Below are 15,800 nucleotides of genomic sequence, written 5' to 3'. Positions count from 1 at the left end.
TCAGAAAAAAAGAAAAGAACATGCTTCGTCACATTTTGAGGTGACGTTTAGTTTTCACACATGCAAAAAGCCTTCAGAAAAGTATATAAAAGGTTGGGTTCGGATCGATGACTGAAAAGCCACCTCCTGTGGTGGCGTTTCCTGGTAAAGAGGCATAATTTGTCTTATCTGTTGGGAAGATTAGGTGTGAAAAACGTCTTTTTTCTTAATGATTTTACTCTATCACTATATCAAAAACCAAACCCTTTAGATTTTCCGAAACAGATAAGCTAGTTAAAATTAATTTTTGATGTGTTAAAAGGATTTCCTGAATGATAACAGCTAAGCACACGTCAGCAGATGATTATTCAGTCTTACATGATTATTCTTGCAAAAGAGGGATAATAGTAATATGGTGATGTGAACAGAGCAGCCATTCTGGAAAAAAAAGAAGTATGTATTTGTAAGAAAACAACATGCTAATACGAGGTGAAGGCAAGTCGTCAGGTTTTCACACATGCACTGGCTTTCAAAAGTATTCATACCCTTTTAAACTATCCCATATTTTGCCACACAAGTATGAACATATTTAATCAGAGTTTAATGTGAAAGCCCGACACAAAGTGGTACACATTGTGAAGTAGCAAGAAAATAATGCATGATTCAAAATGGGTTTTGTTTTACCACTAAAAAACTGAAAAGTGCGTTGTGCAACATCATTCAGCCCTGCTGAATCAATACTTTGTGGAGCCACTTTTTGCCGCAGGGTTTGTCTCTACCAGCTCTCTGCATCTGCTGACCAGTGGTGCAACTATTACACATTTTCCGAACACAACTGAAAAGGCAGCTGAATACTTTCGCACATCGCACTTTTCATTATTTGATTTGAATCATTCATAATTTTTTTTCTACTTCACAATTGTATGCCATTATGTGTTGGTCTTTCACATTAAATGTCAATGAAATATGTTTATGTTTGTGGTTGTAATGTGACAAAATATGGAAAAGTTCAAGGGGAGAAATGCAATAAAAAAACTCATCTAAATTTCTCTAATCTACATTGACTAATACATGTTGAGCCCTGAATAAGGAAAAACTGCATTTTTAATACTTTATTAAAAATCCAGCAAAACTCTTGAGTTGAAAAACCTTTTTCAGAAACTGAGTTTCTATAAGCATGTAACTGGTTTTCTTAATCAAACAGGATGATTTCATTTCAGCCTGAGTTCTGAAAGAGCCTAGTTTTAAAGGAGAAAAATAGAACTGCATTTAAAATATCAAAAACAAACGATAAAAATACAAACAATTAGTGATATGAAACAAAAATAACTTCTACTTGAAGCTCCAATCACGGGTTAGGAAAATTACCACAACGTTGTGATGAAATGTCACCGTAACTATTCACGTAAAACATGTCTAACTCAATACATGCATCTGCAACCGTCACTAAACCTTCACCTTGGTCCTGCATGCTTTTTTGGGATTTTTTTTGACAAGCTGTTTTCTTTGGAACTGCACATTAGCATATTGATGTTTTGACATGACTCACTGAGAATCATATCAATACAGTTTGTAGTTGTGAGCTGACAAAGTAACAGAAAGATTTCTTTTCAGGCTAGCATTTTAATCAGTAGCAGAGCTAGAAAATCTTCCATGGGGCGGGGGTCTAAGGAGAGGCCCCCCCTCCAGCCCCCGTGTGGAAGGCCTCATCGATTAAAGTATGTTAAAGTCCACCACATGCAAATCGACAAAGTATCCACAAAAACACTTAAAAACTGTTTATTGTACTTCTACTGCTTCCTCTAAGAGAACAGGTATTTTAAAAGTATTTTTGTCTTGTATGGTAAAATGTATAAAAAAACATTTACTTTCTGTTGCTCTCTCTCCTGGTTCCAGCTAAACGGCCCACTCATATTGAACGCTTTCACTGGTATGTTTTGCATTTCTGGGCCACCAAGTATCAGGTTTGCTCATGAGCTTTAACATGTCGTGAAATTCACCTTCTTTTCTGAGGTTTCAGTTTCAGCCTGGCTTTGTGAGAAATGTTTTGAGTGGCTGTCAAAAGCAACGTTTCAGCCAGAGCGTTAATATAATTCTGCTTTTTAAGAATTTTTTATTTTAATAAAATCTTCCTTCCTTTTGAGTACAAATGTAATATTTTTTATATCTGTACTTTGCATTCACTGCATGCTGAAATGGCATTCACATCTGCACAGGCAGTATAACCAGTGGTAAACAAAATATTCCAACGTCAAGATTAAACTCAAGTTATAGCAGCCAAGAAAAAATACAAAAGCATTCAAGAGTACAAATTATATTTTCTAACATCAGTACATTGCTGTGTTGTTTTCTGCGTGTTTTTATGGAACACAGTAACTCTCTGAAACCACACTGTAAAAAAAACAAAAAAAACCCATCTCTAATTTATAGTAAAATACCAGCAGCTGTAGTTGCCAGAATTTTACCATATTTATACGAGAAAATACATATAAATACAGATTTTACCATATTTATGGAGTAAAATTCTGGCCCCCACCCTGTTGGTATTCTTCCATAAATTAGGGATGTCATCAGTGCACCTGATGCTACGCTCACATGTAGAACCACTCTGCTACAAACATGGAAGTCTACATCAGCTGTAAAAATTTAACCATAAAGATGTGATGCAAAACAGGGCTGCTATTTTAATAGTTGTTGCTTCTTTTTTTTTTAACATCCTCACCCAAAAAACTGCCCTTTTTTTCTCCCCACATGTTAACTATGGGGTAGAAGTTTACTGTTGAGTCCATTTCTAAGAACAAACTACATTGCACTTGGCTTTCCCTGTGTGGCCTTGGAAGGGCTGCATATTTCCAAACTACTTGAAGATACGTAAACACAACGCTCTTCCCTCCTCATCCCCTCCTGTTTCCATGGAGCTGTGGAGCTGACGCTCCCAAGGATATTCCTCGATAACAACACCTCTATCAAACTTTGCCAGGAGTGTCAGCGACATCGCTCCATGGCCCTTTGACGTCACCGCCTTCACTCATGTCTTTGTTTTGCCCATTGTTTTGTCTGAATGTTGCCATCTGCCCTAATGTGTCCTTTCCTCTTTTTCCTTTGGTTTGTTATTTTGTTTGTATTTCCTTTTAACTCATGTAAAGCACTTTGAATTGCCTTGTTGCTGAAAATGTGCTATATAAATAAAATTACCTTACCTTACACTGTTTTCAACAACTAAAACCTGTAAAACACAATCATTGTCTGTCCTGCTGTTTTACGTGTATGTGGAAAGTCATGAAAATTGTTAAAAGATTATGCACTTTCAATCTCTTTCCTCAGTTTCAGAATTCATACAGAGCATTGTGTATGTGTGTGAAGGTGCAGGTGTGTGTTGACAGCAACAACTTAATATAGGAAAGGAAACAGTGACGCTGATAACTGAAAGTGCATGGAAGCTTACAAAACAATGAATGCTCTGCACCAGCAAGGTACAAATCTCAACGATTGGCCAACAAAATATGACAGTATAAAACATATGCAGGTTTATTGTTGTTTTGAGGACTTAATCTTATTTCCCAGCTGAAAACATTTTGGTAATTTAGCGTGTTTTCACACCTGATAGTTTGATACACTAGGTTTGATTGGGGGCCAGAGTTGCGTTTGTTTCATTTCCAGCTGATGCAGTTTACTTTGACACAGCACTGTGTTAAACAAACTAAACCCTATGAAAAACTTGTCCCCCCCTCGCTTGTGGCTGAAGGAAGGAAACGATACAAAAACCTCTGAAGACAATGACCAACTTCCTCCTTCACAAAATATAATGTAAAATGGAGTGGTGTGAGATTTTAGAGGTTGTAGGATTTCACATTTTTATCTTCTGCAAAAAGGTAAAAAGCGTCTCGCATTTGTTTTGGTGGCATTTACCCAGAATGCCCTGTGTTGTAGTCCCCTTCCTGCTTTTGGAGCAGTTAACAATCCGCTTGGCATTCACATATACATCGGAACTGAACTAGAGTTCGCTTTAACCAAACAGAGAGCTGGGTTTTTAGGCTGACCAGAGTTCACTTTTCTGACCCATGTTGGAGTTTGATTACGCGTTCACATCTTCCTAGCCTGGCCACTGCCTTCCCACATTGCCCTGCTCGATTCTGCTGGTTTTTACCAAGCCAACACCTTCTCAAATGAACAAAACCTTCTAGGCAAATGAACCAGAGTCTGATGAAAGTGGACTAAAAAGGTCTCATACAAATTCACCTTAAAACTAAAGGTTCAGCGTAGATTTTTGGGTCTTGCCCTCATGCAGATTCACCTCAGATTTTAAACCAGATTTAATAAGCCAAATAAGGTGTGCAAACTATAGTGCAGTTTTTTAAAGCCGTGCACATAAAAATAGCATGTGATGAAAAAAAAGAAATTGTTGCACAAAATGTGACCATGGACCTCCCTGCGGATGCATCTGAAATGATCAGAGATTAGCAATGAATAGCAAGAATTGAGTTTCGTCAGGCACTACCAATAAATATCATTTATTAATATTTGTGACCTGAAGTGGCTACTTTGGCCCTAGCATGAAGACTGATCAAAAGCCCAGCCAGAATCACACCAGAGGCCTGTTGATGGCCACATGTAGTCTAACCCGTTGTTAACTGGAATACATGGAGAAATTTGATCAATTCAAACACGTGCAACAAATTCTTGCTTTTACAAACTCTTTCATATTCATCTTAGTAAAATCTACGGCTCCAAATTAATGACCTTCATCTCTGCTGTGAGTACATTTAAACTTCCAGGGACAGTGGGTATTTAAACAAAATTTGTTGACAGTAACTAAAAACAACTTGCTTATATGTGTTTGAAACATCATCGCACTCAATTAGCTTTCACACTTACTCCTAAAAAGTGTTATGACTCATCCCTCCAGTGACCTTTTCTTGTAGTCGATGCATATTAATAACGTGGCTGTGGTTAAGGTGAGGAGTTAACGTTAGTTATGAGAGTTGCTCCTTCCGTGTCAGTTGCATTGAATGCAGCACCTAAAGTGGATTTATGCGCCTTCCTAAGCAGGTGAGACACACACTTCAATTATTTGTATCGTCTGTTGATTGTTAAACTCTATAGTAAAAGGTTTTTGAGTGGTCGACCGCGTTTGGAGGGGATGAGGTAGGCAAGCAGATAGCTAAAATGTCTTACTGCTGACAGGAAAACAGTAAGAAACAGTTTCTGCTGTCTGACTGTTGAGCACATAGTGGAAATTAGAGGTGGGTGATATGGACTGAAGGTTTTTAACACAATATTTCATTGTTCTATTGTGATAAGGGACAATAAAAACAATTTATTACTTCTTTTCACATAAAGTAGCATTGTATCACTAAATTGCTCACAGCAACTGCCTTTCATCCTGTTTTCTAATGTATTGATAAGTAAGGACATCATTTTTGAACAAACAGTGGAAAAAATGCTAAAACTAACAATCTGGACAGTTCTTCATACACTGAAATGTATCATACAACAATAAATCAAAATTCTTATGTAAGAAATTTATCACAATAAATGATAAACAATATTAATGAGAATATTTTGAAGACTTTTTTTCCCGACGGCTTGTGTTAATCTATTGAAACTAAAAATGCTTCAATAGATTTTTTTATTGTTTTTGGAAATGAAAACGAGTTTTAAAAGTAATATTCTGACATAAATGCCTCGAATCATGTTTCCAAACATTTCAAACAGTTCTAACTTGTCTCAACATACAGTTCAAGTACTGCATGTTGACTTTGGAAATTTTTGAACACAAACATGTTTTTTTTAGTAACCACATGCTAAACCTGACCTGAAATACACACCGGATCTATTAACCCAAGCAGTGCAGGAGCACAAATAAATGAGCAACTATTTGGCTTCAGTCAGGTGTAACAAGGTGAAAAATACTGGATGAAATTAAAATAATACTTAGTAGAAAACCTTGTTTTGATCATGGCAGCCCCAGGTTGCCTCCTGTATGGAGAAACTGGTTGTGTTTATCGCTCAGGTGTGACGTATTCCTCGAAATCGTTCTCAGATCTGTTACGTTCTGTCAGCTCCTTCGATGAACTTTACTTTTCATAGTTCATTGGAAAACTGTACATGCTACTCTTAGATCTTTGCAAGAGGACAACTCTAATATTTTTGACACTGTCAAAAGTTTCATGAGGAGCACCTGCTGGTGGCTGATGAAAGGTGAGATGATTCCTCCAACTTTTAGATTCTGGACTCCACAGTGCCAACAGGAAGATTAGAAAGTTTATGATACAACCACAAGTGAGGGTTTTGTTATGTTTCTCCCGTCACTCTACTTTAATCCAATAACTTAGTTAATTGATGTATTTGTTTTCATTTATTTAAATGTGGGTCTTTATAGGATTGCTATCTACAACTGGTGCACATTTCAAAGCAAAAACACAGCATTATATCTAACCTCTCCTCAGAACAGAATTTTTTTATGTTCACAGCAAATTGACTGAAAACAAAATCCCCTGCACACACTCCTAGGAAATTCTCATCTCCCATCAATGCTCCATCTGGTATTTCTCCCATTGTGCTCGATTTCTCAGAATTTCAACTGGGTCATAGTTGCATAGTGTTGAACTGCCGCATTACATAGCTCATGACCAAACATGTAGTTTACACCATCTTCCATTTTGAAACTGCTGTTGTGTTTGCAAACATGCCTTCCACAGGTAAACATCAAAGAAGGTTTTCCATACTTGCAGACAAACCAGCAATCACTGCCTCCAACATTTAATCCTGTTTTTCTAAATGTTCTCATATCACATATTCAGGTCATGCAGGCTTAAAAGCTGTACCACAGATCTGCTAAAGGAAACACTGGCAGGAAACAGAGAAAAACATGGCCACTCCTTTTCTGTTCATCCTGCTCCATCTGCTTTCAACCTCCGCCGATGATTGCAAGAGCCCTCCACATAACAGTCAGTGCTTTCTTTCACTTGAACTGTGCTGAGTAAATTAAAAAGTTTATACTTTGCTTGTTCTCATCCTCTTTGTCCTAGGTCTCACTTGCTACAATGATTACAGTCATAATATCAGCTGCACATGGAAAAGCTCACGTCATAAGAATGATGCCTGCTCAATATATGCTGAACTGCCCAGAAAAAAGTATTTATTTAAATATAGATATAAGTACTGTATAGAGCCATATACGTTTTATACCACATTCTAACTAATTATTAAAAACACAAGAAAACAATAGAAAAGCTCCATGATTCTCCCTCTTATCTTATTTTTTTACTCAGATATGCTTCCTGTAAGCTGCAGCCTTTTGATAATACCAGACCAGACTTGAAGTGCTCGTTGATTTTTAAGGGAACCGAACTGGTGAGTATTAAAGTACTATTTATACTACAAAACATTTAACATCTCTGTACATTACTGTGCTCTTGAATGTTGTTCTAATACCCAGTGAGCTAAAGACCATTTAATTTGTCATGTGACAAACTGTGTTTTGTCCAACAATCCTTATGTTAAAGGGCTTATGATAAACATTTTTCATTTTATTTTTTAAATATTTCCACATTTATTCTATAAATCTTTTATGAACTCAGAAGGTACAGTTAAGCTGAAAATTATCCATACTAGATCTGGATGTAAAACGATTTCCATTCAACCAAAAATGTTTGCTTCTTTATTTACAGAAAAAGAGACATAAGAGTATCAATTTGGGAAAAATGTGTGAAATTTTAACAATTAAGACATTGTTGGCTTTATAGGAATTACACGCTTCTTGTAAATTTTCAGTTTCAATTCGATCCAGTGTTAGTAAATGTAAGGATTATGTTAAACCCAAATCTGCCAGGGGTATTAACAAATTTGTGATTGACTGTAATATATGGTAATTATCATAAATTGAGAAATAATCTTACTGGACATTTTCTTCCTTAGTCTTTGAGTATGAATAGAGTATATACTCTATTCTAACATTTCTTTATTAACACAGTTACAACTATTTTCTCCTAATTTCTTCAGTTTAGTTGAATGTAAAAATGCACACATTTCTCCATGAAGGAGCTAAATTACTGTCTAAGATAAAGAACTTAAGAAGCTTTGCACATTTCTGAAAATATACATTTAAGAATCAAAAATAAACAGTTTAAGTGTAATCTAGCTATCAGTGCTACTTAGGAATTAAAATTATAGTAATCACACACATGTACTTGCTAATGATTAATCAACCCCAAACCCAAAGGTTATAAACATTATGAAAACTAATTCATACTTAAAAGTTTCTAGAAATGGGAACGATCGACAATCATTTATGGATAAATGATTCTGTTTTTTCTCTGTCTCTTTTAGCTTCTTGCATGCTCGCATACACGCACGCACATACATATTCACACGTATGGTCAAGAAAAGAGAGCGTTCCTTTAGATAGAGGCTTAGAAAAGGAACCAGGAACTGTTGTCCAGGGCCATTTCCTGTTTCTCATAAGAAAGCATGGTGATGTACAAGCGCTGTAATGGTAAACTATAAACCCTCTTGTTCCAAAACAATGTTAGCACTTATTTGGCTTTACTAAATTGGACTGAAGATTTTAACTCAGTTTTTATGGTTGCTTGAGATGATCCCTCCCAAAAAAATTAGTCCAGAACAATAATGTATTAGCTTCTGTGCGTGTATGGCTGTTTCTATTTTGTCCTGAAAACAGGGAGGGCTAACCTGTTTAAGATCCATTGATGTGGATGGATGAAAACATTGCATGTTATTTCTCTTATTTGTGAGAAAGTGTGATAATCGATTAAAACAGAAAAAAATCAATAAAAGGTTGAGAAGATGTTTTAAGATAAATGAAAACAAAAAAGTGGTAAAAATGTAGCCTAAGGGCTTGTCTTGTGTTTGTTTTTCTTTTCTTAAAATGACCTATTTCCTTCCAGTTCAAAAGCAGTACTAATGTGTCCATGAATTTGAGCTGCTTCCCTTCAAAACAAAGTGAAATTATTTTTTACCAGCCAGCATGTCACAGTAAGTAGGAACCATCAATTTTACCATCTTGTCGCATTACCTAGCGAGCCTTTTACATTTTATGATTCTGCAGTAAAGGTGAACCCTCCTCCAAAGCCTGAAGTCAACTTTACCATGGTTTCCTGGTTCTCCCAAGTTCCAAAGCCTACATACATTGAATATTACCGATACAATACAGAGCTACAGTGGAAACGAAAGGGACACGGATGGAGCGTGAGTAGAAAATAATAAAGGATTTAACCATGATGCGTGGTAAACAACCTTTAAAAAAATCCTGCCGTGAGCAACTTTCATAAAAAGAATTGTGCATAAAATACTGTATTTTTCAGACTATAAGCCGCTACTTTTTTGCTTTGAACCACGCGGCTTGTAGCCCGGTGTGGATTTTTCTTCAACCACCAGGGGGCTCTTTAGCAGGAAGTGAATCATTGGAAGTCAAAATTGGAAATCAAAGAATAAAGCGCTAATTTTCATTTAGAAAATCAGCTGCTAGCATGTGCTTGCCTGCTGCTAGCATGCGCAAGATGGAGAAATTTATTCAAACTCATACCCCCTCATCATGGAAACCACACAAAGAAGTTCATATGAAGCTGCTTTTAAGTTGAGGGCTAAAGATCTGTTACAACAGGAGGGAAATGGAGCTGCTGCACGTAAGCTCTGCATGAACGAATCCATGGTTCAGCATTGGAGACGGAGAGCTGCGTCCTTAATAAATCCAGCAGGTTTATTAAGGACGCAGCCCTCTGCTGCATCCTTGGGAAAACTGAGAGCGGCGGCGATACCAGCGGCTTGTAGCCCAGTGCGGCTTAAATATGTACGTTTCCAGTTAAAAAAAAAAAAAAAAAAACTTTGTAGATGTTTCTTATAGTAAGGTGTGCTCTATAGTCCGGAAAATACGGTACATATTTTCTTAAACTTTCCGTGTAATGTGAGACAGATAATGTATGAAAAAATGGAGCTCCTCTGCCTACTGCCACTGTAGCTGTGTCAATACAGAAATAAATGCAGAAACAAATTACCGTAGGAGCAAAACGGGTTATCCACCATCCTTGGTGCTAATGAGACTTAGCATTCACGGCGGGCTCCACCATGTGAGTGGAGCTGTGGCGTAGCAGAGAGTAAGAGAGAGGAGCAAAGAGTTCACAAGCAAATTTGACACAGCCAAGTCCCTCCTCCTGACTGATTGCTCTCAGTCAGAAACAACCAGAGTATTTCTGCATATGGCAGTAGGACCACAGGGAAGAAGCAGATCATCTGTCTCAATTTACACTGTTAGGACATAGTGAAAGTTTAAACATGTGAAAAACATTTTTATAATCTACTGCATCTTTGACTGATGTGAAACGTCTAAAAATATCTGTCTCTATAGGATCTCCAGACCAAAGAGAGTTCATGTCATTGGGAATGTACGGCGCAGCTGGATGAAGACTTGCTTCTAGAAGGCAAGACATATGACGCCCGCGTTCGTGTGTTGGCCAATTATCGCTTTGGCTTGAATGGGGCGAGCTGGAGTGATTGGAGCCCCACTGTGTCTTGGGTGCCCAGACCAAGATCAGGTAAAAAAAAAATAAAAATAAAAATTAGGCCACCTTAAATGAAGCCTGTGGGATTAGTTGGGCAAATTCGTTTGGTGTCCAAATACAGCTCTCCTTTGTTTGTCCTGTCACCATGGAGATATGTTTTCTGAGATTGTGTTGTGTATCAGAAATCTAACAATAAATCCTAAGCATAAAACTCAAAAAGATGTCGCAGAAGAACGCAAACCATCAGGACTTGTACTTTTTTGCGTGTTTCAGGAGAGGATGTGGTTGATCTGAACTGGGTTATTTTGAGCCTAGCAGTGTTTGGTTTGTTGCTGTTGCCTGGCGTGTTCATCGCAATGCGCAAGAAAGCCTGGTAAGTAACAAAAATAAATAAATAAATTCAAATATATCAGACAAATTATCACAGACCTGTATAGATTTAATGTGTGCTTAGTTCCAGGATCTACATACTGAAGAAGATTACAGGCCCACCTCTGCCTGATCCTACAAAGTCAACACAATTCCAGGCAATCTTTTGGTTTTCTTTTATTTTTCTGCTTTGCTTTTTAGCAACAAACATGTGATGGGCTAAATGTAATGCTAACAATTACATAAACAAAAAAACAAACTGGAAATGTGCAAAATCACATTTGAAAATAATGATTTCTTAATTTCTCATATATGAATGTTACACATTTTAAAAACATTTTAATACAATAATGTGAGAAACACAATGGAAGACCGAAAAGACTGAAGGTGATCTATTATATTATGTTATTATAGAATAGTTGTATGGGCTATACAAAGCATGTTCATTACCTCTTTTCAGAATGAGTTTCTTGTTACTTTAAATCCAACTGAGCTGCTGCAGGCCACGCCCCCAACTCAACGTTTAGCTGAATCGTGCCAACTTAAGGATTTTTCTTGGTTTTAGGTCAAAAACCTGACTGGTTTTTAACATTTCTTCCATCTTCTCTTGCTTCCCCACTCTCATATTTCTTTCCACAGACCTGGTTGGATCCGTATTTCACCAGTGAATTCTATCAGTCCTTCTTAAAATTAGCAGATATCGTCTGTGTTGAAGAAACGTCCGCCGTGGACGACATCACACTCTGCACGCCGGACATAAAAATGATGCCAGAGTTCAACGAACACGAGTCCAGTTGTTCCAGCTTCTCCAACCACAGTTACTCTGGGTGTTGTAGTCCTCCTGTGTTCCCTCTCACCGCTGGGAGTCCGAAGCCCCGTGCCATCGAAGCCTCCTACAAGAACGTTCCTGGTCCCGAAGCTGAGGAAAGTAAAAACCGGGACAGTGATGTTGCGAGAAGAGAAGCGGAAATGGTTATGGCACTTCTGATGGATGGAATTAACCATGAGGCAGTGGTGATTTCTGACTACAAAAGTGTTCAGAAACTCCAGACCGAACTCCACAGTTTCCATAGTGTGGACTCAGGCATGACCAGTTATGAAGAAGTCAGTCAGGAAAGCATGGAGGCAGACAGCATCAATATGGTTGAGGGGACACCATGGGCGCAAGAAAACCAGGAAATAAATAATGAAGGGAACGAGACAAAATCAGTTATTCAGAAGTTGTTTGAAGGCAGTGAGAGCATCTTGGGCAAAATCACCGTTGTTTCAGATTACAAACAAATTCCGACAATCCGGGTCGAGAATGCAGAGCTCCTCCGGCTCCACAGCGCAGATTCGGGCATGGACAGTTATGAGGAAGTCAGTCAGGAGAGCATGGAGGAAGACAGCATTTATATGATGGAAGGACATGATGATGGGTCACTGAGCAAGGAGCGGAAGGAGAGTGAAATTCAGAAATTGTTTGGAGGCATTTTCTGTCAAAATCCTCCTCAGGGTTTTTCAGATTACAAACAAGTCCCAACATTCCAGGCTGAAAGCCTTGAGCTTTCCTGGGCTTCCTGCCTGGATTCAGGCATTAACAAGGTAGACTAGGAGAGTCTGGAGGACATCATGGAGGAGGATGATAAGACCGCCAAAGGTACTCGCTTCTTCTTTCCACCTTTTCTTCCCCCTGCTTTGGCAAACCCCTTGATATTTTTGTCACAACAGTCCTTGTATATATCTCAATCAAATCTGGGTTCTGTTTTGCCACCACTGCAAATGTCAGGTAGTGTTGTACACCAGTCCCGTGATAAAGATTACATACCAGTAAGGCAGGGATGGAGCAAAGAATGGGAGGCTTAAGTGTCTGTCCCATGCAAGGCAAACAACAAGCCATAATGCCCAGCAAAATATGACAATATAAAACATATGCAGTTAGTCACTGGTATTATTATTGTTGTGAGGATTTTATCCATTTTCCCATTGTGGAAACTGTGGAAGTTGTGATACTTCAGAGTGTTTTCTGATAATCCAGTAGACTCGGTTTGATTGGGGACCAAAGTTACATTTGTTGCATTTTCAGCAGGTATGATTCACTTTGATGCTGTACTGTGTCAAACGAACCAAGCCATTTGAAAAACCTCTTGCCCCTCCCCATCACCTATGGTGGCGCTGCAACAAGGACCACTGAAGGAAACTACACAGAAACCTCTGAAGAAGACGTAAGCACAACTTCCGAAACGTACAGAAAAATGGAAGGTGCCAGATTTCAGCGGCTGTAGGATTTCTCTTTTGTTCTTGGCGAAAGACCATGAGCCATTTCTGCCACTAGCGCTGGACTCACAGGTTTGGTTTTGTTGTATTTACTAGAGGTGTGCCGATCGATCGGCCACCAATCATAATCGGCCGATTTCCGTGAAAAAGTGTATGATCAGTGATCGCCAATCACAGTCTCTTGTTGCCGATCACACAAACCGATCACCTGCATCTCATTTCGCAGCCGGCCTGTGCAGCTGGTCTCCTCTTTCCTTCACACTGCGCAAACACGCAGAAACAAATCCTAAGCGATGTGGAACTATAACGCACTGAGTGAATGGGGAAGTTTGCGTGTTGCGGCGGAAAATTGAAGCACGTCAAAATGCATCAACACGACGAATCTAATATGGCATAAAAACAATGCCATATTTGACAGAGTTTGGCTACATCGAGGCTCACTGCAGTAAAAATGACATATGGAGGATCAGATAGCAGGTAAAGCAGCGCACAGCTACAAACACTCACCCGGATTAGCATGACGGTCAGAAAGCTAAACAAATAACCCGCAAAATAATTTAAGTCTTCGAGCTGCGAAGTAAGACGCTGGTTCTGCTCTCACTGTTGAACCGCTGCTACGCGCTACAGGTAGTAATATTTCACAGACGGAGCGCCGCTTCTGCTCCACCTGGTAGTGACTCTCACACCGAACCTCTGCTTAAAGCTGCAGCATCTAATCTAAAAAATACATTTTACATACTATTAAAACTTTCGCATGACATGAGACAGATAATCTCTAAAAAAATAATCGATCTCCTCCCTGCTCTGCATAATTACTCCACTCAGTCAGAAACAGCCACTCAGAACTAGCAGTAATCAGATAGCCGCCATGCTATCAAGAAGTTTTCATTCAGTAAGTCTGGATTGTTTATTGTAATGGATCCTGTATTTGCCTTTGAATGTTAAGTTTTATACTTGAATTTTTTGGCAATGTTGAGAGGTTTTATTTTGACTCTGCATTATTTAGCCTCTTCAGAGCCTTCATATGTTATCAGTCTGTTAAAGATAGTATTACTGATAGCAGTACAATTTGCAGAATGCCTGTTTTGTTTAGTTTTCTTCTTGGAAAAAGTTATTAAAAACAAGTTTTTGTCTAAATTAAGGTGAATTCATGGTTCCTTTTTCCACATAATGTAACCGGTAGTGTTTATGATATAAAAAAAAAAATAATAATAATTATTATGTGATCGGTATCGGTGATCGTCCCTCATGGGTTATCGGTATGGGTATCGGCAAGAAAAAACCTGATCGGCACATCTCTAGTATTTACCCAGAATGCCCTGCACCATAGTCTGCTTCCTGCTTTTGGAGTGGTCTCCAGTCCACTTGACGTTCACATATGCATTCAAGCCCCAACATTGTTCCATAGTTCACGGATCAGAATTCGCTTTTTTGGTCCGCATTAGAGTTAGCCTGCACATTCACATCTCTGCAAACAAACCAGACTTTCCAGACTAACAAGCCAGAGTTTGATGAATGCACCCTTAATTGATGCATGTTATCTGACTTTTTTTTTTTTTTTCCTTTATCCCCGCTCTCTCATTAAAAGTAAAAAAAAAACAACAACAACAAAAAAAACAGTAAGCAGTGGCAGTTTTTGCATGTATGCCACCCTGGGCAGCATGTTTGGCCTCTTGCTAACAGCAAAAAGAATGCCACAGGTTGACTTGTACTCCACCTATTGTGGGCTGACTGCCATACCGCCTGAAAATTAATCAAAGCCCAGGATATCCTCTCAGACGTGGGCTGGGCTGAATCATGTTCAGCTCAGCCAGGCAACCCGCCTCCTCTTGCGTCACCAGCAAACAGGATGCAGATCAACACAGGGGGCTGAACAGCACACCACAAATCATGGAGAGGGAGGTAATATGTCAAGTATTGTCTGACTACTTGTGCAGAAGATTGAGTAATCACATGTGCAAAAGGCTATGCAATTTACTTAGGAAGTTCTAAATTGTAAACATTTTTCTTATGTTTTCCATTGTTCTAATACTTCCCCGAGCAACTGCTAATGTTTACCCTTGTCAAAAACTGCCACTGAATATAAGTGAGCTTTGTGAGAGCTTATAATGCATTTATTATACAAAAATGTATTGTCAATACTATATCCAGTGTTATGACAAGTTGTTTATCTTTATTTCTAAGAAAATAATGGGTCTATTGTATGCTAGATCCTAAATCCAGACCATTTTTATTGATAATTTCCTCAAATGTTGCTTAAGAGTTGTTTTTTAAAAGATTTGGCTGCTCTAGTAACATGAGTGGCACTACTCAGGAGGAGATGGAAGCAAATACATACATCCCAAATGTAAAGCTAGTTGATGATAAAGGAATATAAAGTATTTGAAGCAGCAGACTTAAATGTAAGAAATCCCTGTCTGTCTTCTGTTATAAAACATGTACAGTAGCACTTAATTTAATGTTTTTTCTCAGAAAAAAAACAAGGACTTGTGAAGTTTAGATCTGTGGTGCTAAGGTGAACTTTGAACTTCAAAGCAGCTTGGATGGATGATGCGTGTCGATTTGTGATGGAGGGTGGATGTAAATTGCAGAAAATGTTAAGTAGCAATAAATGTTCAACTATTAAATCATAATGCATGACCTACAGCACAGTCAGGTGTTTTACAAATTTTTTCT

The 15,800-nt window shown here is 38.3% G+C and overlaps 2 protein-coding genes across 2 annotated transcripts in view; one reads left to right on the top strand and one right to left on the bottom strand.

Moving 5' to 3' along the window:
• The window catches only part of rps19bp1 (ribosomal protein S19 binding protein 1), a 122,556-nt gene that overhangs the window by 35,280 nt on the left and 71,476 nt on the right, over positions 1 to 15,800 (bottom strand). The gene's annotated exons all lie outside the window — the stretch shown is intronic.
• LOC103478275 (uncharacterized) lies at positions 4,955 to 14,339 on the top strand. Its single transcript, XM_008432037.2, has 10 exons — positions 4,955 to 5,028; positions 6,783 to 6,929; positions 7,011 to 7,116; positions 7,254 to 7,335; positions 8,889 to 8,976; positions 9,050 to 9,189; positions 10,346 to 10,532; positions 10,773 to 10,872; positions 10,954 to 11,026; positions 11,508 to 14,339. Exons 2-10 carry the CDS (start codon positions 6,851 to 6,853, stop codon positions 12,459 to 12,461), a joined length of 1,809 nt encoding a protein of 602 aa, XP_008430259.2. The 5' UTR covers positions 4,955 to 5,028; positions 6,783 to 6,850; the 3' UTR covers positions 12,462 to 14,339.

Source organism: Poecilia reticulata, chromosome 1 (genome assembly GCF_904066995.2).
Source record: "Poecilia reticulata chromosome 1, P_reticulata-male-v2, whole genome shotgun sequence".
Classification (NCBI taxonomy): Eukaryota; Metazoa; Chordata; class Actinopteri; order Cyprinodontiformes; family Poeciliidae; genus Poecilia; species Poecilia reticulata.
Note: the sequence above shows the minus strand (reverse complement) of the source record. Positions and strands in the feature narration are given on the sequence as shown.

Bases quoted from the DNA above. Each gene is read 5' to 3' on its own strand.
- LOC103478275 (XM_008432037.2), top strand. From the start codon at position 6,851: ATGGCCACTCCTTTTCTGTTCATCCTGCTCCATCTGCTTTCAACCTCC. The intron at 9,190-10,345 runs GTGAGTAGAAAA...CTGTCTCTATAG, and splicing joins GAAAGGGACACGGATGGAGC to GATCTCCAGACCAAAGAGAG. The intron at 11,027-11,507 runs GCAATCTTTTGG...TTCTTTCCACAG, and splicing joins CAAAGTCAACACAATTCCAG to ACCTGGTTGGATCCGTATTT.